Source organism: Somniosus microcephalus, chromosome 22 (genome assembly GCF_052327205.1).
Source record: "Somniosus microcephalus isolate GS21.2 chromosome 22, FLI_Smic_1.0, whole genome shotgun sequence".
Classification (NCBI taxonomy): Eukaryota; Metazoa; Chordata; class Chondrichthyes; order Squaliformes; family Somniosidae; genus Somniosus; species Somniosus microcephalus.
Genome location: NC_141008.1, coordinates 66,810,941 through 66,836,704, shown reverse-complemented (window position 1 = coordinate 66,836,704; position 25,764 = coordinate 66,810,941). Strand labels below are relative to the sequence as shown.

At 40.4% G+C, this 25,764-nt stretch overlaps 1 protein-coding gene across 13 annotated transcripts in view; it reads right to left on the bottom strand.

Moving 5' to 3' along the window:
• myo18ab (myosin XVIIIA b) overlaps window positions 1-25,764 on the bottom strand; it is a 256,934-nt gene that overhangs the window by 132,495 nt on the left and 98,675 nt on the right. For 4 of the 13 annotated variants that reach the window (XM_085965000.1, XM_085965001.1, XM_085964991.1 and 1 more), the window contains exons 3-5: window positions 17,545-17,667; window positions 14,878-14,946; window positions 10,767-10,854 (exon numbers count right to left, since the gene is read on the bottom strand). In XM_085965000.1, coding sequence (XP_085821126.1) covers window positions 10,767-10,854; window positions 14,878-14,946; window positions 17,545-17,667 — 280 coding nt within the window. Of the gene's footprint in view, window positions 1-10,766; window positions 10,855-14,877; window positions 14,947-17,544; window positions 17,668-20,160; window positions 20,236-22,948; window positions 23,039-23,730; window positions 24,839-25,764 lie in introns of those variants that run through there. The other 9 variants (XM_085965004.1, XM_085965005.1, XM_085964994.1 and 6 more) reach the window with 4 other exon arrangements.

The window sequence follows — 25,764 nt, the reverse complement described above, 5'->3', positions numbered from 1 at the left end:
CTGTAGCCTTTGTGCGGTCATAATGGGAACGCCCTTTTTAGGGTTGAATATGGAGGCGAGGGGTTGATGGTCAGTCAACAAGGTAAATTTTTGTCCGTGTAGGTAATGGTTGAATTTCTTCACTCCCCATACCAGGCTGAGTGCTTCCCTGTCGATCTGGGCATAGTTACGCTCAGCTGAGTTCAATGAGCGTGACGCAAAAAGCTATCGGCCGCTCCGAGCCATCAGGGAATCTATGCGATAATACCGCTCCTACGCCGTAAGGGAATGCATCGCAAGCCAGTCTGATTGGCAGTGATGGGTTGTAATGAGCCAAAACTTCCTTGGACGTGATCAAGCCTTTACATTTATGGAAGGCACGTTTACAGTCCTCGCTCCATTCCCAAATTACTCCAGTTTGTAGCAGTTCGTTAAGAGGGTGCAGAACAGTTGACAAGTTCGGTAATAATTTATGATAGTAATTTATCAATCCCAGGAACGACCTTAATTGTGAGACATTTTCAGGTGCTGGGGCTTTTATGACCGCTTCAATTTTTTCAGGGGACTTATGCAACCCTTCTTCGTTAATTATGTGGCCACAATATGATATTTGTTTCTGGAAAAATTCACACTTGGGGCGGTTTGCTCGTAGGCCCCGTTCTCTCAACCTAGTGAGCACCTGCTCCAAATTGGCAAGGTGCTCATTGTCGTTTTCTCCTGTTACAAGGATGTCGTCTAGGTAGCATTGAGTCCCAGGAATCCCTTGCAGGACTTGTTCCATAGCTCTTTGCCAGATAGCTGGAGCTGATGCTATTCCGAAAACCAGTCAATTGTACTGGTACAGGCCTTTGTGTGTGTTTATTGTGAGATACTTTTTAGAGACCTCCTCAACCTCCATCTGTAGATATGCCTGTGCCAAGTCAATTTTTCTGAAATGTATCCCTCCGGATAGTGAGGCGAAAATATCTTCTATCCTCAGAAGAGGATACTGTACCGTGTGAAGGACCGGGTTTACAGTCACCTTAAAGTCCCCACAGATGCGAATTTTTCTCTGTTCTTCAGATTTATCATTATTCAAAGTTTTCTTCATGACCGGGACGATGGGCGTTGCCCATTCGCTCCAATCTAGCTTGGATAACACGCCTGTCCTTTCCAAATTCTCCAGCTCTGCCTCGACTGCTGGACGAATTGCGTATGGCACCGGCCTTGCCTTAAAAAACTTGGGAATTGCCGCATCTTCCACCTTTATTGAGGCGGTGACACCTTTCAAGGTTCCTAGTTCCTGTTGGAACACTTCTTTGGCGTTGGCCAAGATGTCTTTCAATCGTTCAGGTATGATGTCATCATCATTTTTTTTCTTACTGGTCACCGTCAGTGCCTGAATGGAGTGCCAGTCTAAACGTATCTTTCTGATCCATTCACGTCCCAACAGCGGTGGATCACCATTTTGCAGAACGTATAAATACAACTTCTGTATTTCCTTGCCGTTGTATACAACAGGCACCCTTATTTTCCCTCTGGGGTATACTTTCTGCCCCGTATATGTTTTTAAGATAATGGATGTGTCTTTCAAGGGTATATGCGGAAATAGCCGCTCGTAATCCTGTCGACTTATGACGGTCAGAGCTGATCCTGTATCTAGCTCCATTTTAACTGGGGACCCTGCTATCGTGAGGGTAACCCAAATGGTCTGGTAATCTTCTTTGGCAATTACATTATGTAATTTGAGACAGCTTAGTCTCTTGTTTCCGGAGTCGCTATCGCTCTTCTGGTCTTCGGAGCTACTGTCCGTCATCATTTGTACCTTTTTGTACTTTTCTTTATTGATTTTTTTTTTGTCAGTGGATTTTTTGTTTCCAGATCGGCATACACGTGCAATGTGTCCCATCTTTCCGCATTGCCAGCATGCTTTGTCCTTGAACCAGCAGTCCCTTTGGTCATGGGTGGATCTGCTGCACCGATAACATCTCTCGAAACCCTGTGTCATTTCATGGGTGCCGAAATCCTGTGGCTTTTGCTGTATCTCTGCAGCTCCTCTCGCTGCTGCTTCGTATGATACAGCCATACTGAAAGCCTTGTCCAGTGTTAAATCTTTCTCAGAAAGTAGCCTTTTCTGTGTTCCTTCACTTAGGAGACCGCAGACGAATTTGTCTCGAAGAGAATCTGCCAGGCCTGCTCCGAATTGGCAGTGCTTTGATAGCTTCCTTAATTCGGTGAGGTAATCAGCGTTACTTTCATTCTTGTGCTGATTCCTCCTGAAGAATTTGAACCGTTCCGCTATCAGCAGCGGTGTTGGGTTTAAGTGCTCCTGTAGGTTATCAACAATCTCCTTAAAATTCTTGTCCATCGGTTTGGCTGGAGTGATTAAGTTTCGCAACAGCCCGTATGTCTTTGCGCCCATTAGATTTAGGAGTATCGATGCCTTTTTATCATCCTCTATTCCATTTGCTGTGCAATATACCTCCACTCTTTCCACATATGTGGTCCAATCCTCTACATCACTATCGAAAGCAGTAATATTGCCAGTCTTAGGCATCCTGAAAAAAAAAATGGCGCCTCCCGCGCTTTCCTTTCTTCCTTGCTGAAAAAAATGGCGCCTCCCGCGCTTTCCCGCCGCTGACAACACTGTTCTCTGCGGTTTTTATTTATACAAATATTTTTTTTTATAGTCGGAGACTTGTTCCCGCCAGAATCTCTGGGACTTTCCCCGCCCTCTGCGTGGTCCGAACGCTGACCTGCTTTGCAGAGCTGGCCGTCTCCCGAGTGCTCTACCCTTCGTCTTTGTTTGCCTGCGCCTTCACTGCTTGGCCCCGCTGTAGAGCCAGCCGATCGAGCCCCAGCCCGCCGCCCAGGAAGGATTATTGCAGTACCTGCCACCAGCCCGGCTAGCTGGTGAAACCACAGTTTTTTTTCTTTTTTCTTCTTCCTTCGTCTGAGGAATCGATCTCCTTGAGGTGCTGCCGAATTGCAGGTAAGTCCGTATCCCATCTTCGTCGCCACTGTTGTATCCGTGTGTTAATAAAGACACGGAATGCAGGAGTTGGTTTACAGGTGTTTACTGGACAAAGTCTGGAGGTGAACTAACAGATACAAGACACTATACAGGCTTATATAGCCCGAGTGGCCACTACCGGCATTACAGTACACAGGGGCTCTTAAAGGCACATACACCACAGTTTCCTAGAACAGTATGTAATTGAACCAACCAGGGAGCAGGCTATCTTGGATCTGGTACTGTGTAATGAGACAGAATTAATAAATGATCTCATAGTAAAGGATCCTCTAGGAAAGAGTGATCATAACATGGCTGAATTTCAAATTCAGTTGGAGAGTCAGAAAGTTCTATCTCAAACCAGTGTCCTGATCTTAAACAAAGGCAATTACAATGGCATGAGGGTAGAACTGGCTAAAGTGGACTGGAAAACTAAATTAAAAGGTAAGACAGTTGAAATGCAGTTGGCGGATATTTAATGAGATATTTTATAACTCTCAACAAAAATATATTCCAGTGAGAAAGAAAGATTTTAAGAGAAGGGAGCACTATCTGTGGCTAACTAAGGCAGTAAAGGATGGTATTGTAGCGGTTCGTGTAGATCGCCACTAAATAAGAGAGTTTGACTTCGACGAACTATAAATAAGTTGTTTATTTACAGGAACAGACTAATTACAGCAGGTAAGATAGCAGGTAAGATGGCTGACTGTAGGAGCACCGTGGTGTAGGTCTTGTCCCAGCGGGGACTCCACGAGGACTGAGTTCGCAGTCCTGTGGGGAGCGTGATGACGTCATCGCGTTTGTGTTGTGGCGTCATCACGTTGTTCGCGTTTCCCGCGCTTAGGGCATCACGTGATGCGCGTCGTTGCGTCGCTGGCCGTTGAGGCCGAAGTCGGGAGGCCGGGCTGTGCCGGTGCTTGCCGCGGGAGCGGAAGCTCGCGTCGCTCCCGTCGGCTGGCCGTTGAGGCCGAAGACGCTAGGCCGGGCTGTGCCGGCGCACGCACATCACGTTGTACGTGACGTGACGTCAGCGCGCTAGGGCGCGTCTTAAAGGGGCAATGGCCCAACAGGTAAGTTAAAAGGGCAACGTCCCCAAAAGGTAAGTTAAACATACAGTAAGGTAAGTTAAAGGGAATTATGTGTCTCAATGTAAGGGACAACCAGTGGCACCGCCGCAGTATCAAATTAAAAACGAAGGCATACAATGTTGCCAAGATTGGTGGGAGACCAGAGGATTGAGAAATTTTTAAAAACCAGCAAAGGATGACTAAAAAATAATGAGAGAGAAGATGAATTGTGAGAGTAAACTGGCAAGAAATATTAAAACAGATAGTAAGAACTTCTACAGGTATATAAAAAGGAAGAGAGTAGCTAAAGTGAACGTTGGTCCCTTAGGGTACGACAATGGGGAATTAATAATGGGGAATGGGAAAATGGCAGAGACTCTGAACAAATATTTTGCATCTGTCTTCACGGTAGAAGACACTAACAACATCCCAATAATGGATAATCAAGGGTCCACAGCGAGGGGGGAACTAAAGACAATCACTATCACTAAGGAAAAAGTACTTGGTAAAATAATGAGACTACAAGATGACAAGTCCCCCGGGCCAGATGGCCTGCATCTCAGGGTCTTAAAAGAAGTGGCTGCATAGAGAGTGGATTGCATTGGTTGCAATACACCAAAATTCCCTGGACTCTGGAGAGGTCTCAGCAGATTGGAAAACTGCAAATATAACACCCCTATTTAAGAAAGGAGGGAGACAGAAAGCAGGAAACTATAGACCAGTTAGCCTAACATCTGTCATTGGGAAAATGCTGGAGTCCTTCATTAAGGAAACAGTAGCAGGGCATTTGGAAAATCATAATGCAGTCAAGCAGAGTCAGCATGGTTTTATGAAAGGGAAATCATGTTTAACACATTTGCTGGAGTTCTTTGAGGATGTAACGAGCAGGGTGGATAAGGGTGAGCTAGTGGATGTGGTGTATTTGGATTTTCAGAAGGCATTCGATAAGGTGCCACATAAAAGGTTACTGCATAAGATAAGAGCTCACAGAGTTGGCGGTAATATATTAGCATGGATAGAGAATTGGCTAACTAACAGAAAGCAGAGAGTCGGGATAAATGGGTCATTTTCCGGTTGGCAAATGGTAACTAGTGGAGTGCCACAGGGAGGTGCTGGGGCCTCAACTATTTACAATCTACATTAATGACTTGGATGAAGGGACTGAGTGTAATGTAGCCAAGTTTGCAGATGATACAAAGATGGGTGGGAAAGCAAGTTGTGCAGAGGACTCAAAGAACCTACAAAGGGATATAGACAGGCTAAGTGAGTGGGCAAACATTTGGCAGATGGAGTATAATGTGGGAAAGTGCAAGGTTATACACTTTGGCAGGAAAAATAAAAAAGCATATTATTATTTAAATGGAGAGAGTTTACAAAATGCTACACTTCAGAGGGACCTGGGGGGTACCCCCTTGTGCACGAAACACAAAAGGTTAGTAGGCAGGTACAGCAAGTAATCAAAAAGGCAAATGGAATGCTGGCCTTTATTGCAAGGGGGTTGGAGTATAAAAGCAGGGAAATCCTGCTACAACTGTACAGGGTATTGGTGAGACCACACCTTGAGTAACTGTGTACAGTTTTAGTCTCCTTATTTAAGGAACGATATACTTGCATTTGAGGCAGTTCAGAGACGATTCACACGGTTGATTCCTGAGATGAGGGGGTTGACTTATGAAGAAAGGTTGAGCAGGTTGGGCCTATACTCATTGGAATTTAGAAGAATGAGAGGTGATCTTATTGAAACATAAGATACTGAGGGGGCTCGACAAGGTAGATGCAGAGAGGATGTTTCCCCTCGTGGGGAAATCTAGAACTTGGGGGCATAGATTCAGAATAAAGGGTCGCCCTTTTAGAACTGAGATGAGGAGGAATTTCTTCTCTCAGAGGGCCGTAAATCTGTGGAATTCTCTGCCCCAGAGCTGTGGAGGCTGGGTCATTAAATACATTAAAGGTGGAGATAGACAGATTTTTGCAAGATAAGGGAGTGAAGGGTTATGGGGAGCGGGCAGGGAAGTAGCTTTGAGCCCAAGATCAGCCATGATCTTATTGAATGGCGGAGCAGGCTCGAGGGGCCAAGTGGCCTATTCCTGCTCCTATTTCTTATGTTCTTGTGTTCTTAAATTGCAGTTTAGAGTCATAGGGGGGAAAATTGGGTGAGTAGCGCCACCTGTTAGCGCCTAAAGAGGCAGTCAGTGGCTGTCGCGCCACTGGCTGCGCCTCCCGCGATATTCAGCAGGGGCGCTAATGGTGGCGTTAGCCATTTGCGCTGCGCCGCCACCGATGACGTCATCAGTGTGCGCAGCGCCCCATTCGCGATATTTGGTAGCGAACGCCGCAGTTGCGCCCCCCCCCCCCGCGGCATTGCCGGCTGTTTCCCGAGAGCCAGGCACTTCTCCTTGGTGCCGGGCTCGTTTGCCAGCACTCGCGAGCGGGGATCGCGCTGTTGCAGGCCCCTCCCCCTTAACAATGGGAGGAAGGCCTACAGTACTGCAGCGTGCCGTGCCGCAGCCTTGTATGCTATGGCGTTTCAAGTGCTCATCCAAATGCTTCTTGAATGTTGTGAGGGTTCCTGCCTCTACCACCCTTTCAGGCAGTGAGTTCCAGATTCCAACCACACTCTGGGTGAAAAAGTTTTTCCTCAAATCCCCTCTAAACCTCCTGCCCCTTACCTTGAATCTATGCCCCCTTGTTATTGACCCCTCTACTAAGGGGAAAAGTTCCTTTCTATCCACCCTATCTATGCCCCTCATAATTTTGTATACCTCAATCAGGTCCCCCCTCAGCCTTCTCTGCTCTAAGGAAAACAACCCCAGCCTGTCCAGTCTTTCTTCATAGGTGAAGCACTCCAGCCCAGGTAACATCCTGGTAAATCTCCTCTGCACCCTCTCCAAAGCAATCACATCCTTCCTATAGTGTGGCGACCAGAACTGCACACAGCACTCCAGCTGTGGCCTTACCAGCGTTTTGTACAGCTCCATCATAACCTCCCTGCTCTTATATTCTATGCCTCGGCTAATGAAGGCAAGTATCCCATATGCCTTTTTAACCACCTTATCCACCTGTTCTGCTGCCTTCAGGGATCTATGTACATGCACACCAAGGTCCCTCTGATCCTCTGTCTTTCCTAGGGTCTTACCATTCATTGTGTATTCCCTTGCCTTATTAGTCCGTTCAAAATGCATCACCTCACACTTTTCAGGGTTAAATTCCATTTGCCACTGTTCCGCCCATCTGACCAACCCATCCATATCGTCCTATAGCCTGAGGCTTCCCGCCTCGCTATTTACCACCCCATCAATTTTGTTAAACCAACTTGAGATTAGAGTTGGAGAAGAAAGTTGAGCAAACTGAAGTTGATATTAAATTATAAACATATACACATTTCTGCTTTGTATATAGCTAAATCTAGGAATTTTGTGAAGTGAAGTCAATGAAAACAACTGAGGTATTTAGTAAGCAACAACAGCAACTGTGGCCCATCTACTCCATTAGAATCACAGTTGTGCAAATTAGATATTTGTCGAATAAAGTAGCAGTTGAAGAAATCAGCTAAAACGGTTTGATGAATTAACTTGTAGTGGTAGGCCACAGGTTTGCGGCCTCAGTTTCCAGATCCTGGTTAGAAACATAGAAGATAGGAGCAGGAGTAGGCCATTCGGCCCCTCGAGCCTGCTCCGCCATTCAATGCGATCATGGCTGATCATCCAAATTCAGTACCCGGTCCCTGCTTTCTCCACATACCCCTTGATCCCTTTAGCCTTAAGAAATATATCCAACTCCTTCTTGAATATATTTAATGAACTGGCCTCCGCGGCCTCTGTGGTAGAGAGTTCCACAGGTTCACCACTCTCTGGGTGAAGAAATTCCTCCTCATTTCTGTCCTAAATGGCCTACCCTTTATCCTTAGACTGTGTCCTCAGGTTCTGGACTCCCCGACCATCGGGAACATCCTTCCTGCATCTAGTCTGTCCAGTCCGGTCAGAATTTTATAAGTTTCAATGAGATCACCTCTCATTCTTCTAAACTCCAGCGAGTACACGTCCAATCGACCCAATCTCTCATCATTTGTCATTCCTGCCATCCCACGTATCAGCCTGGTGAATCTTCGCTGAACGCCTTCCATGGCAAGAACATCCTTCCTCAGATAAGGCGGCCAAAACTGCACACAATACTCAAGGTGTGGTCTCACCAAGGCCCTGTACAACTGCAGCAAGACATCCTTGTTCCTGTACTCAAACCCTCTCGCTACGAAGGCCAACATACCATTTGCCTTCTTAACCGCCTGCTGCACCTGCATGCTTACCTTCAGCGACTGGTGCACAAGGACACCCAGGACTCGTTGCACTTCCCCTTCTCCCAATCTATTGCCATTTAGATAATAATCTGCTTTCCTGTTTTTGCCACCAAAGTGGACAACCTCACATTTATCCACGTTATATTGCATTTGCCGCCATGTTTCTGCCCAATCACCCAACATGTCCAAATCATCCTGGAGTTTCTCGGCATCCTCCTCACAGCACACACGCCCACCCAGCTTTGTGTCATCTGCAAATTTGGAGATATTACATCTAGTTCCCTTGTCCAGATCATTTATATATATACTGTGAATAGCTGGGGTCCAAAGGACCGATCCCTGCGGTACCCCACTAGTCACTGCCTGCCATTCGGAAAAAGACCCGTTTATTCCAACTCTTTGCTTTCTGTCTGCCAACCAGTTCTCTATCCAAGTCAATACCTTGCCCCCAATCCCATGTGCCTTAACTTTACATGCTAATCTCTTATGCGGGACATTATCGAAGGCCTTCTGAAAGTCCAGATACACCACTTCCACTGGTTCTCCCTTATCTATTTTACCAGTTACATCCTCAAAAAATTCCAGTAGATTAGTCAAGCACGATTTACCTTTTGTAAAATACCATTTTCTGTTTTCCCCAGAAGAAAGGCAGACTCAAGTATGGCGCGCCCTTGAATTTCCCTTCCTCGGCATCCCTTTCCCAGCTGGCTGGCCTTCCCATACCTCAACCCTCAAAGTCCAATGAGTGCCCCTTCCAAAGCACTCCTCACCCTCTGCTACTGGCTTTCCATTTCCTTGGTGACCACTCCCCTGCTGACTGGATATCCCATGCCTCAGCAGCCCTCCTCACTTGCTGATCTCAATTCCCATTTCTCAGCACAGAATGCCTGACTGGCTGCATTTACGCCCCCTTACCTGGTGGTCTGAACGCCCCTTCCTCTGCAAGTCATCCACATCCTACTCCTCTGGTTGGCTTCCTGTGCCTGAATCCCCGCTCCCACCTTTGACTGAATTCTCACTGTACCACCACCACCCACACCACCCCAAGACCATTTCCCACACAGAGCCAAAGGTTACTGCACAACATGCATTCTTGTGCCCCTCCTTCCCCACCCCACCCCCATTGCTCGCTGCCATTCCCCTCAATTCTCCCATCCTCCTTTTCCACTACCCATTCCTTCTACCCCTCCCTCCTCTCACCTCCCTTCCCCACCTTGGTCCAATTATGCACCCATGAAGTGGGGAAAGCACACCGACAGCTCACATAGTGATGTGCAAGTGGCAGTAGCAGACATGAAAAACCACATCCGTGAGGTGCAGTCAAAGCTGGCCGTCTAGACAGACACCAGTTCTAAGAAAAACATTCTTTGTGCACCTAAGCTGCTCTTGTGGTTTGCTGTCTGGGTCACAATGATAACATGTTATTTTTGCTCAGCAGTTTAGGTTAACAATTAGTTATGCAGCTTGCATGTGTACACCTTAAGATATGTAATCCAATCCATGAAGGTGTATATGGGCTTTAAGCCAATTAAAACAGTGCAACGGGATTATGCACAAGGCTACCACGACTTTTGAATGCATAAATATGTAACCCTTACTGTATCAATTTGGAGAAGTCTCCTGGTGCGCCAGTAGAGATTGTCTCCTGGTGCGCCAGTAGAGATTGTCTCCCCGTGCGCCAGTAGAGATTGTCTCCCCACCGGTGTAATAAAGACCATTTGAATAGCAATCTAAAACCTTGTGTCGAGTGTTGGTTTAAAATACTCCAGAACAACCCACTTTCTAACCCTGCTTACATGAATGCTGTCCTTGGGCTTAACTCCGTGTTCAAAATCGCTGAGATTGACGAGTAATTCTATAAATACAAGACTATACTTTTCATAAAATACTTAAGTGACTATTCCTGAGGATCACTTTCCTATTGAAGCTCAAGAATGTTTTATAATGGAGTCTCAAAATATAAGAGTCTAATTTATCATAGCTGTATCTCAATTCAAGACTTAGTTTAGAGCATAATATGTTGTACAATATATAAAAAAGTATACAGGAAACTTTGTGATATCCGGCACCGACGTGTTGCCGATCTATCAAAACTGCCGGACATACAAAGTTAATGTTGAAGCATACGGAGGTTTTCATCTCCGTATCTGACAACAAACACTGTTGCTTAGCAACAGCTTCTAAAGAGTCGGCTGCAGCTGCAAGCGTCTCTATCTGAAGCTGTTGCTATAGCTACAGACCTTGCAGTGCCTGACTGGGAAAAAAAAAGAACGAGAACTAAAAAAACGTATAGAAAACGGCTCCCGATTTTTGCCGTTAGAGCGAGTGTTCCGGACATACAACCTCCGGATAAACCAAAATTTCCTGTAGTTGCATGAATAATGGAAATTTACTGCAGAAGCAATAATAAATAAAAATTGCCATTTAGGATTACCTAATGAAAAGCCATCTTTGTGGACCAGCCACACCTTGTCTGCTTCATACCATGCTTGCTCTGCAGCAATCTGCTCCTCGGTCTTCGTCTGTAATTAGAAAAGTGGAAAAGGGAATGTCAAATCGCTTGAAAGAAAGAATAAGACAAGGATAGGCCTCTCATCACCCATTACAAAAGTGCAAGACCACAAAGTTAAAAAAAAATTCCGTCACGTTACATATTCTCTTATGGAACACAAATCTTTGTATTAAACACTTTCAAAGACGGTTATCTCTTGGGTTATCATCTACCTTGTTTTTCCACTTGGTCGGGCTTTTGTCCATTTCTGGGCCGTATTACTCCTCTCAGAAGGCAAAGATGCAACACGTTACTAACATTTGAGCTGCAAATACGCTGAAATGTCAATTACCTGATGCAGAAATAAAAGACACTTGAATTGGTTGAATAAAATGTCTATTATTGCTTTGCCATGGTATTATGATTATCTGTAGAGCTCAATGATGTGTTGAAGTTTCGACATGGTTGGATGGAACAGGCATCAAATAGCACCACAAAGCTTAAGTTCAGAGATGTTCGGCGTGTTTGGACAAGTGGTAGTCATGGTTCACATGGTATAGGTATTTAAATGTCGAGTAGAAAAAAGACGAGTAATAATGCAACTGAAACTGCAGAACAAAATATTCAATATCTGTTAAAAAGACACATTGAAGGATTTTACCAATAGCTCTTAGATTGCTTCCATGTCCATTTATAAGCTTCATCCGTTTGGTTTTAGACATAATAAAAGGGGACAACCCTAGTTATCAATCTTGCAGATGGGAAGTCTTTGAGCAAAGGTGAATTTGATCACCAATCAGAATGAAATAATACACAATCTGATCCCGAGAGAGCACAGACTTGGTTTGGAAGGTCGTCTTCTCTATTCACATCACCAAGTATTGCAGAAGTCTGACCCAGTTGTTCATAAGAAGAGTCTCAGTTGTAAGAAAACACAGTCAGAACAAATCTGCAAAACTGAATACTGGATTTATCAGCCAAAGTAACCCTCTCAAGGTTAAAGCTGCAGACCTAGTGGCTTGATCTTTCAACTCAGCTAAAAGTTTCCCACTATAAAGGTGGTAACAGTGCAGAGTGTTCTTTTGTAAGCCTTTGTTTGGAAACATCAAACCTAAGAATTTGTGTTGCATAAGAGAATGTGATCTGTCAACTATTAGAAAATAGACTTAGCTTAATTCATGCAGAATGTCAAAATGCTTTGGAGATCCACATAACCAGTCTATTAGACCCTACACCCATTTTACCAGTCTATTAGACCCTACACCCATTTTACCAGTCTATTAGACCCTACACCCATTTTACCAGTCTATAGACCCTACACCCATTTTACCAGTCTATAGACCCTACACCCATTTTACCAGTCTATTAGACCCTACACCCATTTTACCAGTCTATAGACCCTACACCCATTTTACCAGTCTATAGACCCTACACCCATTTTACCAGTCTATTAGACCCTACACCCATTTTACCAGTCTATAGACCCTACACCCATTTTACCAGTCTATTAGACCCTACACCCATTTTACCAGTCTATTAGACCCTACACCCATTTTACCAGTCTATAGACCCTACACCCATTTTACCAGTCTATTAGACCCTACACCCATTTTACCAGTCTATTAGACCCTACACCCATTTTACCAGTCTATAGACCCTACACCCATTTTACCAGTCTATTAGACCCTACACCCATTTTACCAGTCTATTAGACCCTACACCCATTTTACCAGTCTATTAGACCTTACACCCATTTTACCAGTCTATTAGACCCTACACCCATTTTACCAGTCTATAGACCCTACACCCATTTTACCAGTCTATTAGACCCTACACCCATTTTACCAGTCTATTAGACCCTACACCCATTTTACCAGTCTATTAGACCCTACACCCATTTTACCAGTCTATAGACCCTACACCCATTTTACCAGTCTATTAGACCCTACACCCATTTTACCAGTCTATAGACCCTACACCCATTTTACCAGTCTATAGACCCTACACCCATTTTACCAGTCTATTAGACCCTACACCCATTTTACCAGTCTATAGACCCTACACCCATTTTACCAGTCTATAGACCCTACACCCATTTTACCAGTCTATAGACCCTACACCCATTTTACCAGTCTATAGACCCTACACCCATTTTACCAGTCTATAGACCCTACACCCATTTTACCAGTCTATTAGACCCTACACCCATTTTACCAGTCTATAGACCCTACACCCATTTTACCAGTCTATAGACCCTACACCCATTTTACCAGTCTATAGACCCTACACCCATTTTACCAGTCTATTAGACCCTACACCCATTTTACCAGTCTATAGACCCTACACCCATTTTACCAGTCTATAGACCCTACACCCATTTTACCAGTCTATTAGACCCTACACCCATTTTACCAGTCTATTAGACCCTACACCCATTTTACCAGTCTATAGACCCTACACCCATTTTACCAGTCTATAGACCCTACACCCATTTTACCAGTCTATTAGACCCTACACCCATTTTACCAGTCTATTAGACCCTACACCCATTTTACCAGTCTATTAGACCCTACACCCATTTTACCAGTCTATTAGACCCTACACCCATTTTACCAGTCTATTAGACCCTACACCCATTTTACCAGTCTATAGACCCTACACCCATTTTACCAGTCTATAGACCCTACACCCATTTTACCAGTCTATTAGACCCTACACCCATTTTACCAGTCTATAGACCCTACACCCATTTTATAAGCAAAACCAGAAATGGTCTACCATGAACCTCAAGGGTGAGTAATGGGCTATTTGTAACCCACGTTATGGTTACCCAAATGCACATTATAAAGCCACATATCCGCTGCTTTCAGCTTTAGGTTTGCATGGCACACTGATGAAAATATATTGCAAGTCTAGTTTTGACAAACTTCATCAACACTGGAGGTTAAATTAATTAGTAAGCCTTTAACAGCACAACACACAGCTCAGAAAAGAAAAACATAAAGCAAAGATTTAAAACTACTTTAATTTGAAATAGTTTCAGATGCAATAAAAATCCTTTAACAATAGTGTTGGCATTAAAATGACAAGAATCCAAAGTGCCAATCTTTAAATATTACATTAGCTTGGATTAACACTGATTAAGTTAAAGTAATCCATCCCTACATCTGCAAACTTATGTAATGAATATGTTCTTTTCTTACCAGCTGAAAATGATATGATACATTTAATGTCAGGCTCACATCAACTAATCCTTTGCAAAAGTACAATTATACTATTTTGTTTTGCTCATAACCCTTATTATAAATGATTTTTCTGAAATGTAATCCCTTAATAAACTGCTATATCAATGTTTATTGCTAGCTTAAATGCTGAAAAAGGTTACATACAGCATGATGTTCTTCAGATCAAACATCTTTCTGACACTATCAGCAAACCTACTGCGTCAAAGTAACACATTCTAAACTGTTAATGCACTGACAATGAATTAATAAACATGTAAAAATAGATACAAGAGAGAAAGATAAAGGCAGTCCTGTGTTTAAAATAACATTTTTAAATTACTCAAGCTTTACTTTCATGACCAGTTGTTATCTTGTAAATCTTTACCTATTACTTACTGTTTGTATCAAATGCAACAAGAAGCCAAATGAATAGATTTAAAGCAAAAGCCACTGAAATTAAAACAAAGCACTGCAATTTTAACCAATAACATCTTCAATCAAGTTAAAATTTTGTAAAATATATATGGACTGATTTTAGTGGAATTCTATTAAGTTCTATTAAATTCTATTGTCATCAAGTGTAAATGCCAACATTACTGCAAAAGTTCAAAAGATTACCAAATCAATTCTGTACTAGCAACACACAAGATAGTCCCAGATAGGGGCAGATTACAAAACACCAAACAATGTTAGCATCTATTATTTGAACAAGCATAAATATTTAACAAAATAAAAATGTAAAAAGGAGGGCAGGTTTAATATTATATACAACATACAAGTACTTCCCAAAACTAACTTCTCAAAACTAGTGTTGAGATTTAAATGCCAACCTGCGGCCAAGTAGAAGCAGATGCTGAGGAAGACTGGAGCGCAGCGGCTGGCACCTCCTCCAGCTGATTCTGGTTAGCAGCAGCAGAAGCCAAGCATGGCAAAGAAAAGCAAACCAAGATTTAAAGAACGTTATTTTGTGTCTTTCACCTGCCTTATTCATAGTGCTCTATTCAAGATGTTTTTCTGACTTAAGGACACATACAATTTCATTTTGTATTTTAGGTACCTTGGTATTTTCATCTCTTTTAAATATAAAACATTGTCACATATATTGATGAGTTCGCACTATTCAGACTCACATGAAGAATGGATACTTAAGTGACACACTGGAAGACCACCCGGTGGAACCATACCTCAACATCTTTAGTAGGGTATGGGAAAACAGATAACAAAAGGGAGAAAAATCGATGGGGCGGGGGGGGGGATTTAGCCTTAAATGCTCAAATACTATCATTTCATCTGGTACTTCAAAACTAAACTCAAAATTAAAGTGTGAGCAATAGTCATTAAAGGTGGCATTTTTAAGGTGGTAAGAGAATTCTATAGCATTTTCAATCTGGACTCAGCAGGAATTGAACAGCACCCTTTTCCCCATCATAAACAATGTCATATGTGAAAAAGAATCAAGCATTTATACAAATCTAATGTTTTGATTACACTGCTGAATATTTCTGGTAGTTCCCATTTAATGGTTGGGAGATTGCATAGCTGATATTAGTAGCTAATTATTTTTGGTTTACAGCATGTGTAAATCACACTGGTTCACTAATGTCTTTCAGAGAAAGGAATCGATCATCCTACCCCATATAGTTTACACATGTCTAGTCAATTCTACGTGGCTGACTCTTAATGCCTTCTGAAATGGCCCACCAAGCCATTCAGTTTTACAAGCAATCACTAAAAAGCCTGCAGCAGCTGAAGGCAGCAGCCCCCGACCATCGTATCGGAGATGGACAATAAATGTGGCCTTGCCAGCATCACCCACATCCGGAGAACAAATTAAAACAAAAATGTAGAATCAGATGTTTAATGTTCATTTTATGAGCATAATATATAGCGGAGTGACTTCAATGACTACAATTTTAAGTCAAAGTGAATTCCATAACAACTGAAAATTAGATGTAGGATTTAGAAGCTGGTTTCTTATTGAAAGACTCGCACTAGTGATGTCAGCTCCTGATCTGCAGCGATTATCTAAAATCCAAAAATAAATTTGCCAGAATTCATTAAAAATGGGTCTTCCCAGCTGCCCGTCTTAGTAAACCCTGGCAAATTTACTTTTGAGTTGCAGTCGACTGCAAAGCCCATGTCAGGAACCAGCATTATTAACCTGGGTCTTGGCTTAATATAAAAGCAGTGACACACCAGATTTGACAGGAACTGTAAATGTTCAAAAATGTACAGTACATCTACTCGCATACAAGGCAACTCACAAATAAGACAATCCCTCTCCTTTCCGCAGAATTTGAAATTTTATTTGAATGCTTGCTGGCTTTTCCATGCACTGCCACTTCGACCCACAGATAGGGAGCCACAGAGAAGCAAGTGGGAGATGCAAGAAAGAGATCAGGAACTACAAAAAGACAAGTGGCCCTGAAGACTCTAGAATAGATAGGAGAAACGTGTGTGCTCTCCCACAGGTAAGCTACATGATCATCCACCACAGTAATTATATACCCTCTATTTTCAACCCTCGCCCAGTGAAGTTCTAGTCTTGTAAGCGAGCATACAATATATAATCAACAAATTCACCAGGCAGCAAATGCAGAATTGTGATTTTCTTTGAATCACTCATGCTATTATAAAGTACAATTTGTTATGTACACAGGGTCATTTTACATTAACATGCTGCAGTAATTAACTTCATCTGAAACAAGTACATAAACAGATATTCTGACCCGATAATGCAAGCAATTGTCTATGTTGTTTAATTTCAAACAGCAATATTTTGTGCACCAAAACATGGAATTTTCTCATTTTTTCCACATTTTAAATCCCAATTTAAACAAACAGGAAATGGTATTGACTGGAGAAGGAAGGTGCGAGGATGGAGGAGGCAAGGGCAAGGATGGAAAAGGAAAGGAAGGGTTCATGTTTCAGTTCAGGCAACACTTCAAAACTGAATTAGCCTCAAAACATTGGTGCAGATGATTTTAGTATGTAAAATGCAACAGTTCTTTGCATGCCAAACACATCATTCTTTGCAAGCCCTTGGGCCTGCTGACCAGTACTTCGGTAAGCTCAACAGTAGCTTAATTGAAATGAATATACAATTCTAGTTTCAAATGTCTTGTTACAGTACACTTAATATATTACTGTACTAGGCATTAAATATCATTAAAGCTGCCAAGATCAAAAAGGGTGAAAAAAATTAGTATCCCAAAATGCAACTGACATTCTAAAACGTAACATGAAAATATAGTACGCTAATGAAGATTGGGAGTATTATCTTTAAATAAACCTCTGATTTTGAAAATCACATTTCTTTCCCAATCTTTAATTTACCTAATTTAAACCAGATTACTAATTTTAGGTGGGATTTTGTGCACTTCATTAGTAAACCACTGGAGAAACATTAGCAGGAAGAAAACAAGCAAGGCAAACAAAGGGCTGTAGCAGAGATGTGGGAAAAATGCATCATAGGATAGACATGAAGGCAGCCTTACAGTCCAGCATGACACACGAGCACAGACACCAGCCCAGACACCTGCCTGTGCGAGGCCGTTGGAGCGAGCGGAGGAATCTTGAGAGGGAACAAGGCTCTGGGTAGATGGGACCACAGGTTCCAGCTGTGACAGCAATGCAATGTGAAAGAAACAAGATCCAGATGTAAAAATGAGAATGAAAAAAGATGAAGTAATTAAGCAAATAACTACACATACAAATACAGCCAAAAAGCACAATGTAATAATGACTATTATTATAACACAGCTGCTTAGGGACTACTATAGTCTTTCGGCACAGCATCCAAAATCACAAGACTTAGATTTTCCATTTTCTTCAGTTTGCCATCAATAGAGATTGGTTCTATATATTATGTTAGTTTCTCACTGTAATCTGTAACATTCAACATTTTGCAGACTTCAGCAAAGTACACTACTGTATATGATGAAACTAGATTTTCAAAGACCGCAGAGGAAGTTGTTTAGAAGGCTAAATCAAATTACATGCCTTCAAAAACATTTTTTTTTTTTTTTTAAACCAATGGGAATGCTAATACTGTGGTTGCAAGATCTTAATACAGGTACTTAGACTGAATGAAGATATTTTGGACAGGATTCTCAAGAATGCTACATCATTAATGGATGAGAAAGGTGCCTATGCTTAATTTTGTTTTACATGATACCTGATGATGTTGCCACATTTTAAGAACCAAGTGCTAATAATGCACTTACTCGAACTAAAGCGCTGATAGGAATGATTAAAAACTTTAATATAGTTGTACATTTATTCAAGAAACTGCGATGCGTTTAGAATGTGCTAGACAGAGGTTGATGGTTTATACTTAACAGCTTCTCTCCAAGAAGCCACTGGGCCAGAATTCTTGACAAACTTGTTAAATGTACAACTAGAGTTTAAGAATCCACTTACAGCACAAAACTAAAGCAAATATAAAAAGGTGTGCAAAAAACTTTACTCTTACAACTTTAAGACTTGAAATTTTCAAAGGACTACATTCATAATTGCAATCTGTGACATAACTTCAAGTACTGATTGTACTTTGCAAGTTACAAAATGTGGATTATGCTTAGTCTAACAAACTGCAGAAATAAGCTTTTAAAATCTATACATTAAAAGTGCAGAAATTTATGGAATAAAATTTCTCATTAAAAAAATCAAACAATGAGATGAAGTTAATTTGGTAAGTTGATACTGCAGAATGCTCAAAGGAGTCTGTACATATTGTGAACAATTTGGTTACTTTATTCTGTTCATTCTTAAGTCTTTACTGTACTGAATGTCATGGAAAAGGGAGTCTCCACAATTTGCTTATGTATTTATCATAGCATAAGCAATATGGCAACAAATAACAATATCTGTTTTAAAACAGATAACAAATATTAATGAAAGATAATACTGTAAACCAATCAAAAACAAGATATAAATGCACACTTTACATTCCTGTAGTAAATGCAAAATGTAAAACTCTCAAAACATGCAAAATTAGTATTGCCAGATAGTGTCACACCAGATCAAAATCTAAATGAAAATGCTGTAATATTTTTAACAAATACTTTCTAGAAATTATAGTAAACTATGAAGGGTATTGATGGAGTAAATAAGGAGAAACTGTTTCTACTGGCAGGAGAGTCCACTAGCAGGAGGGTCAGTAACACAGATTTAAGATTCTTGGCAAAAGTACCAGAGGGAAGATGACCAGAAACTCTTTTACGCAGCGAGTTGTTATAATCTGGAACACACTGCCTAAAAAGGGTGGTGGAAGCAGATTCAATAGTAACTTTCAAACGAGAATTGGCTATGTACTTTTGCAAGGCTATGAGGAAAGAGCAGGGGAGTGGAACTAATTGGACAGCTCTCTCAAAGAGCCAGCACAGGTATGATGGGCTGAAGGGCCTCCTTCTGTGCTGTATGATTCTATGAACTAATATAATAAACTTTCGCAAGTGAAGATACATTCCCTACCACCACCCCCCAATCCCTAACAGGAAAACAAATTATATTTGGGATCATAGTATTGTCAATCTACAGCATGATCAATTGACTATTGAAGTCAAAAAAGTTAGTCCACAACATAATAAATTTGAAATAACAACAGAAATAATAAATTTGAAAAGGGATTGCTCTTTGGACATTAGGTTCAACTTAGATGTGGTTAGGATTCAAAACAACAATTATAGAAAAGTGAAAGACAACTATAATCAGAATTAATTATATCATCATCGGGTACCGCAGGCATGATCCTGGATGGGTCAATTTTTTTCTGAACTGCAACGACATGCAATGTTTCACCATGCAAAATTATTTCAGATAGGTTTGTACTTATGGGACTAATCGCTTAATCTTGCTATCAATTATATTTGACACTTGCATAAATTAAACAAGTTTAGTTCTTTAAATACTATATAAAATTAGATTGTATATTTAGCTGTAGCACATCACTGACTACTACAATTAATTGTTTGGGTCATCTGCAGGAAAGTAAGGGGTTAAAGTTGAAATGTCTGGCATATACAAAGTTTAGACAGGATTCTGTTTTCAGGTAGAAGCGTGCCAACAGCCCAACACAAGCAACACTCAAAGCATGACTTTTTTTTTTTTACAGAATTATTGAAGATTCTCTCCAGCCTCATCTGAGCTTCATCTGTGGGGGTCAGTTGCTGTGGTATCCATTGGGCCTAAAGATCACATGTCCAACAAAGCATTAATTTTCTGATTCCCAGTTCTCATCTCGTTAGACTGGGCTTGAATTTGGGGGATGGGATTAGCTAACATTAACACAACCACTGGTTCACCATAATCATTAAACCTAAAATACATGCATTGCTTACACACAGGTCAGAAGCAAACTGCATAAAAAGTTTCACAAAAAATGCTTTCTGCATATGGTAGTCAATGCACTAGTTTCAGAATGTTTTCACTGGTTCACTGAAGATTGTGATCGAGGTTGGTAAGTTTACTTCTCTCAGTCCAGCGGGCCAGTATTAATGCCTAATTGCATTTGCTGTATTCATTAATAATCACTTCTTTCACTATACATGTTGTACCCTCTTCACCTCATTGAAGCAGTACATAAAATTGTCATGCTAAACATCTGGAAACATGTCAATTTCTACATAAAATACATAATCAAAAAGGTACAGTAATTTCCCACATATTTTCAAAGTTTACAAATGAAGACTAGATGCTACAGAAAAGAATTAGACAGCATAAATAACATTCCAGTAGCCAGAAGGCACAAGTTATTTATATAATTTGTACCAAAATCAGTGCTGAAAATTAGGCAGGGGTTTTGTGAGTGGTTCATCTGGTTGACCCTTTGGTATTTAGACTGAGAAATGCAGTGCAATGTAGAAAGCAGGGGAAAACGGCTATACTTTTAGTTTGTGACTAGAATACCTTGCCAAATCACATTTTGAACTGGAATTTCCCCAGCGTGATTCCAAGAGAGTTATATGGTACTGGTCGAAAGACATGCATATTGCAGCCCAAGGATCTTTAAAATCCAGTCACATGGACTAGGAACCCACCAGTAGTAGCATTAAACCATAAGAATATGACTGGAAAGAAACATAAAGCACACAATTATTTTACCAGTACATGTATTTTGTTGCAGGCTACCATTGAAGTTTCAGGGCTATGGGAGGGAGGGCGAGAGAAGTTACACTGCGGGATTCACAGCGCAGCAGTCTAGCATGTAGGGTGAAATGGGTCTCGAAACAGGTCAACCACAACAGTTTACCTTTTCACTGTACAAGCAAAATATTGTACAAATAATCATTTATAAATCATATTCTTCATATTTTATTGGACCATAATTATGTTGGCATTTCAGGTAAAACTGTCCTTTGGTGAATTCTTTTTAAATTTCATAAAAATGAATGTATATTCATTTTAATAAACCATTTGAAGGTAACATATGTCATTTAGCTCAAGCAAATAAATGCTTATGACCTCAATTGTTTAGGTGAAATAATATTCCTAAAACATCCAGTTTAGTCAATAATTAAATTCAATTCATTTCAGATTTTAAAATTAAAACATTGCTAAATTTAATTTAAAGCAGTTGCTTTTTATTTCTGTGTTTCTTGCATTTCGGCTTGACATCATTTAATTATCCATTAGGGACGATGTCACGCACACTCTCGATTTCCTCTGATCTGTGGTATATAATTAAGGGGCCACAGGAAGATTTAAGTTTTGGGGAAATAAATTCTACTGCAGATCACATTTTAAAACGTTCCAATAATTTACAGGATCAGCCTGTTATCAATTTAAAATGGTATTTAAACTTAAAATTAAAGAGGAAGCAAAGTCTGGGGAGAGTTGAATGTCCTCAATGAGAGTCTAATGTGTCAGCCATGGCTGTGGTAGCACTCTCGCCTTCAAGTCAGAAGGTTGCGGGTACAAGTCCCATTCCAGAGAGTGGAGCACAAAATATACGCTGACACTCCACTGCAGTACTGAGGGAGAGCTGCACTCTATGGAATGAGATATTAAACCGAGGTCCCGTACACATCTCAAGTAGACGTAAAAGATCCCATGGCACTATTACAAAGATGAGCAGAGGAGTTCTACCAGTGGCTTGGCTAATATTTATCCCTCAACCAACATCATGAAAAAAGAGATTATCTGGTCATTATCTCATTGCTGTTTGTGGGGCCTTGCTGTGTGCAAATTGGCTGTCACGTTTCTTATATTACAACAGTGACTACACTTCAAAAATACTTCATTGGCTGAACACCACTTTGGGACATCCTGCGGTCTTGAAAGGAGCTAGATAAATGTAAGTCTTTTCTCCAAGTTTCTTATTATAGAAGAAAAAATGTCACCTTAAATGTTTGACTTTTTTTTTTAATCACTTCTGCCAATATGCTAGGTGTCTCTGGTGGCCTCAATTACATGCGTGCCAGAGCAGGGCCATTAAAAACAGCAGGAGGCATGACGTCATATTAGCTTCAAGAAACCTCAAGAAAGCACACCGCTGCTTGGAAAATTTGCATTCCCATATAATAAGTGGCCTATCATGTAGGTAGAACTAGTCTCATGCCAACAAGGACAGTGGAATTTTATGGGCCAATCATAAATGTCCTCTATATAATAGGTGGTCGGGAAGAACTTTGAAAAATATTCTCCTCAAATCATTGTTTCTCTTATCATTAAAAAAGCATGAAACTGCTCAATTGGCAAAATTGTTAAAAATTGGCTACTGCAAGTGTAAAAACAAACAAGTGTAGCACAAATATGCAGTCATAATATTGTGACTTTACACAAAGTCACAACCAACCTATGATTTTCAAAGTACTGTATATATTTTATTGCCTTCCTGCTGGTCATTGCTCCCTTTTTGCTCCAATATCATCATATACTATTCTTTCCACAGCCACACACCTGCTCGACATCTGGTGGAAACTCTTCAGCAACAAGTGAAGGCAACTTTTCCTGATCTGGTATTTGTTGCGCACTGGAACGTACAGTCTCCTTTAAATAAGTCAAACAGGAAACAGCGTGTGCATATACAATATGATAGATTAATCATTTTGTAAAACTTAAATCATGCTTCAAGCTTCCTCTTCAACCTCTGTCTCTACTAGATGATCACATTTGCATTTAATCTGCCTCGACTAGACAATCACAATTATTTCAACAACATTTTTTTATTATTTTTTTTAAAACAGATTATAGTATTAGTTTAGCACAATGACACTCACATTGGTTCCAAGGCTATTCCTAATATAGCTGCACTAATTCTATCTTTCACATTTCCATGCTTTATGTTCCAATCAGAAAATAAATGTCAAACCGTAAATACTATATTTTAATTAATAATTTCTCATGCATAAATGGTTAATGAACAAGGTTGTGTTGTATAAGACACTATTGCAATCAATAATTTGATTACCTCTCACCAAACCACAATTTTTGAATTTTGCCATAAACACATTCACAATTTCCAAACAAATTAAGCAAATCTAGGGTGTACAGCACACAATAGTTATTTGCCAATATACCATTGTGATAATCTTAAGCAAGCACCGTAACACTTCACTGTTCTAAGTTAGTCTTTTGGTGAGGTACTCTGCTAGGTTTTAAAATGTGCATTAGAAAGGGACAGAAACTTTCTCCAACCTAGTGGTATGCATGCTCTGGTTAGTCAGTTACAAAAAGTGTACCTCGCTTTTCACCAGTTCTGGCATTTGTGGCTTATTTAGTGCTTCCACGTGCTCCAAGGAAGGTGAATGTAGCCTTGCAGTGGGCATTTCATTAGGACCACTATCAGAAACATCCTCCTTCTTCTCGGAGAGTCTTAACCGAGGTTTGTGATCTTTAGTTTTTCCTCTAGTCATTAGACTAGTCAACCCCATTGAAATATCATCTTTAGCTGTTTTCTTTGTTGGAATTGCTGGTTCTACTTTGGGGGGAATAGGAACCTTTTTCTCAACTTTTAACACTGTTGTCTTGCCACTTTCAGTCCTAGATCCTGCCTTTGATGCCAAAACTGTTTTGGTCTCCATTTTCTTCTCCATTGCTTGTTCTTTACGCTTCATCTCCATGACCTTTTCCTTATCACTTCCACCTTCACCTGGTAAAACCTTCCGTATCACTTTCCTGACCAGTTTAACCACTGTTTTCTTAGGTAATCCCTCACTCTCATGAGGCAACTCATCCCGATTTGCAGTATTCATATTTTGCTTTACCTCCTCTTGTACATTAAGTGCACTTTCAAAATATCCAGTTGAACATTCACTTTCTCCGTTTATCTCGGGTTGTGGACTACAGGTCTCGTCGGTCCTGTCTTTCATTGTATTATCATTTTCACCTCTTTCTGACTATATTTATGTAGCATAAGAAAAAAATGTTGCACGAATTAAAATAGCAGAAATAAATAGCTGGCAGCAAAACAAGAGAACCAGAATTACAGTGCAAACCTGATCGAAAGAAAGAACAGAAGCCATTTGCACAACAAAAAATTGCCTAAGAGGAGAAGAGGGAAGAAAAAGCCCCAGTTTATCTTGGTGCAATAGGTACAGAAAATTGCCAGGATTATCGATCATACTGCATCACAATCACATTCCATGTGGCAGGGTCATCCCACCAGGTCATGACTACTACTTTTTTTTTTCTTAATTCCATATTTGAGTTAGCAAATGCATTAGAGTAAATATTTATATAAATTGTATAAAAGCAGAAACAACTTTCACTACTATACATTTTTTTCTTGTATTTATGGATCAAAATTAGCATCAGTGCAAGGGCACATGCAATAGAATATTTTTGTACAGTAAAACATTGTTAGTATTACTAATCTAACAAAATAAGAAGCTTATGGCATGTACTGTACATTGTATTTATAGTACATTTTACATTATAATGATTTTAAATGTTAAAGCTACAAAATGCACAAAAAAAACAAGAAAATTAAAAGTGATAATAGGTATTTCCAAAATAACACTTTTTTGTTGTGCTACAAACACTGTTAAAATTGAGAAACTCATGCAGCTCATGGGACAGACCAGTGCAAGTTGTTTTTAAGATACTGAGAACTACTTGAAATTATATAAATACAACCAGGATATCTTCATTTCTCAATTAATTGTGAAAAATCCAATGTCCCTGTAAAATTTCAATTAATATGAAATTTTAAACATAAATGGCTTTGTCTATCCTAAACTGCTTGTCCTACATGATTGAAAACAATGACACATAGAAAGAAAATTAAATAAGACACTGTACCTTAACAAATATTGCTGTACAAGTGACCGGTCACTTTAAAAAGTAGGTTAAGTTTGCTCATTCAAACTACTATGAAGAGCTTATATAGATACTAGACAAAGCAAAATATCTGCAGAAAACAGAACTCTTAACCTTCATGTAATTCTGGTAATTTTCCTGAATATAGTGTATTGGTAATGTTATTTAGTAAACAATTAGTTTGAGTTTAAGGTTAGAGCCAATTTTGCTAATATGCTTCTCCACTGTAAGCAATATTGAATGAGAAACCTGAAAAGACCTATAGGATAAAGTCATTAATATGCTGCACTGCAGCAAGGCTCGTCTGCTTTCTATAAATAAAGGCCACAAGTTATTCAGTTCTTTTCTTTAAAAGGAATAGAAGGTTTTTTTCCCCCAAATTGTGTATGACTGCATTTCATCTACTGCCAAAAATCAGTAGAACACAACTAAATGCCCAACAATCTTATGTCTAC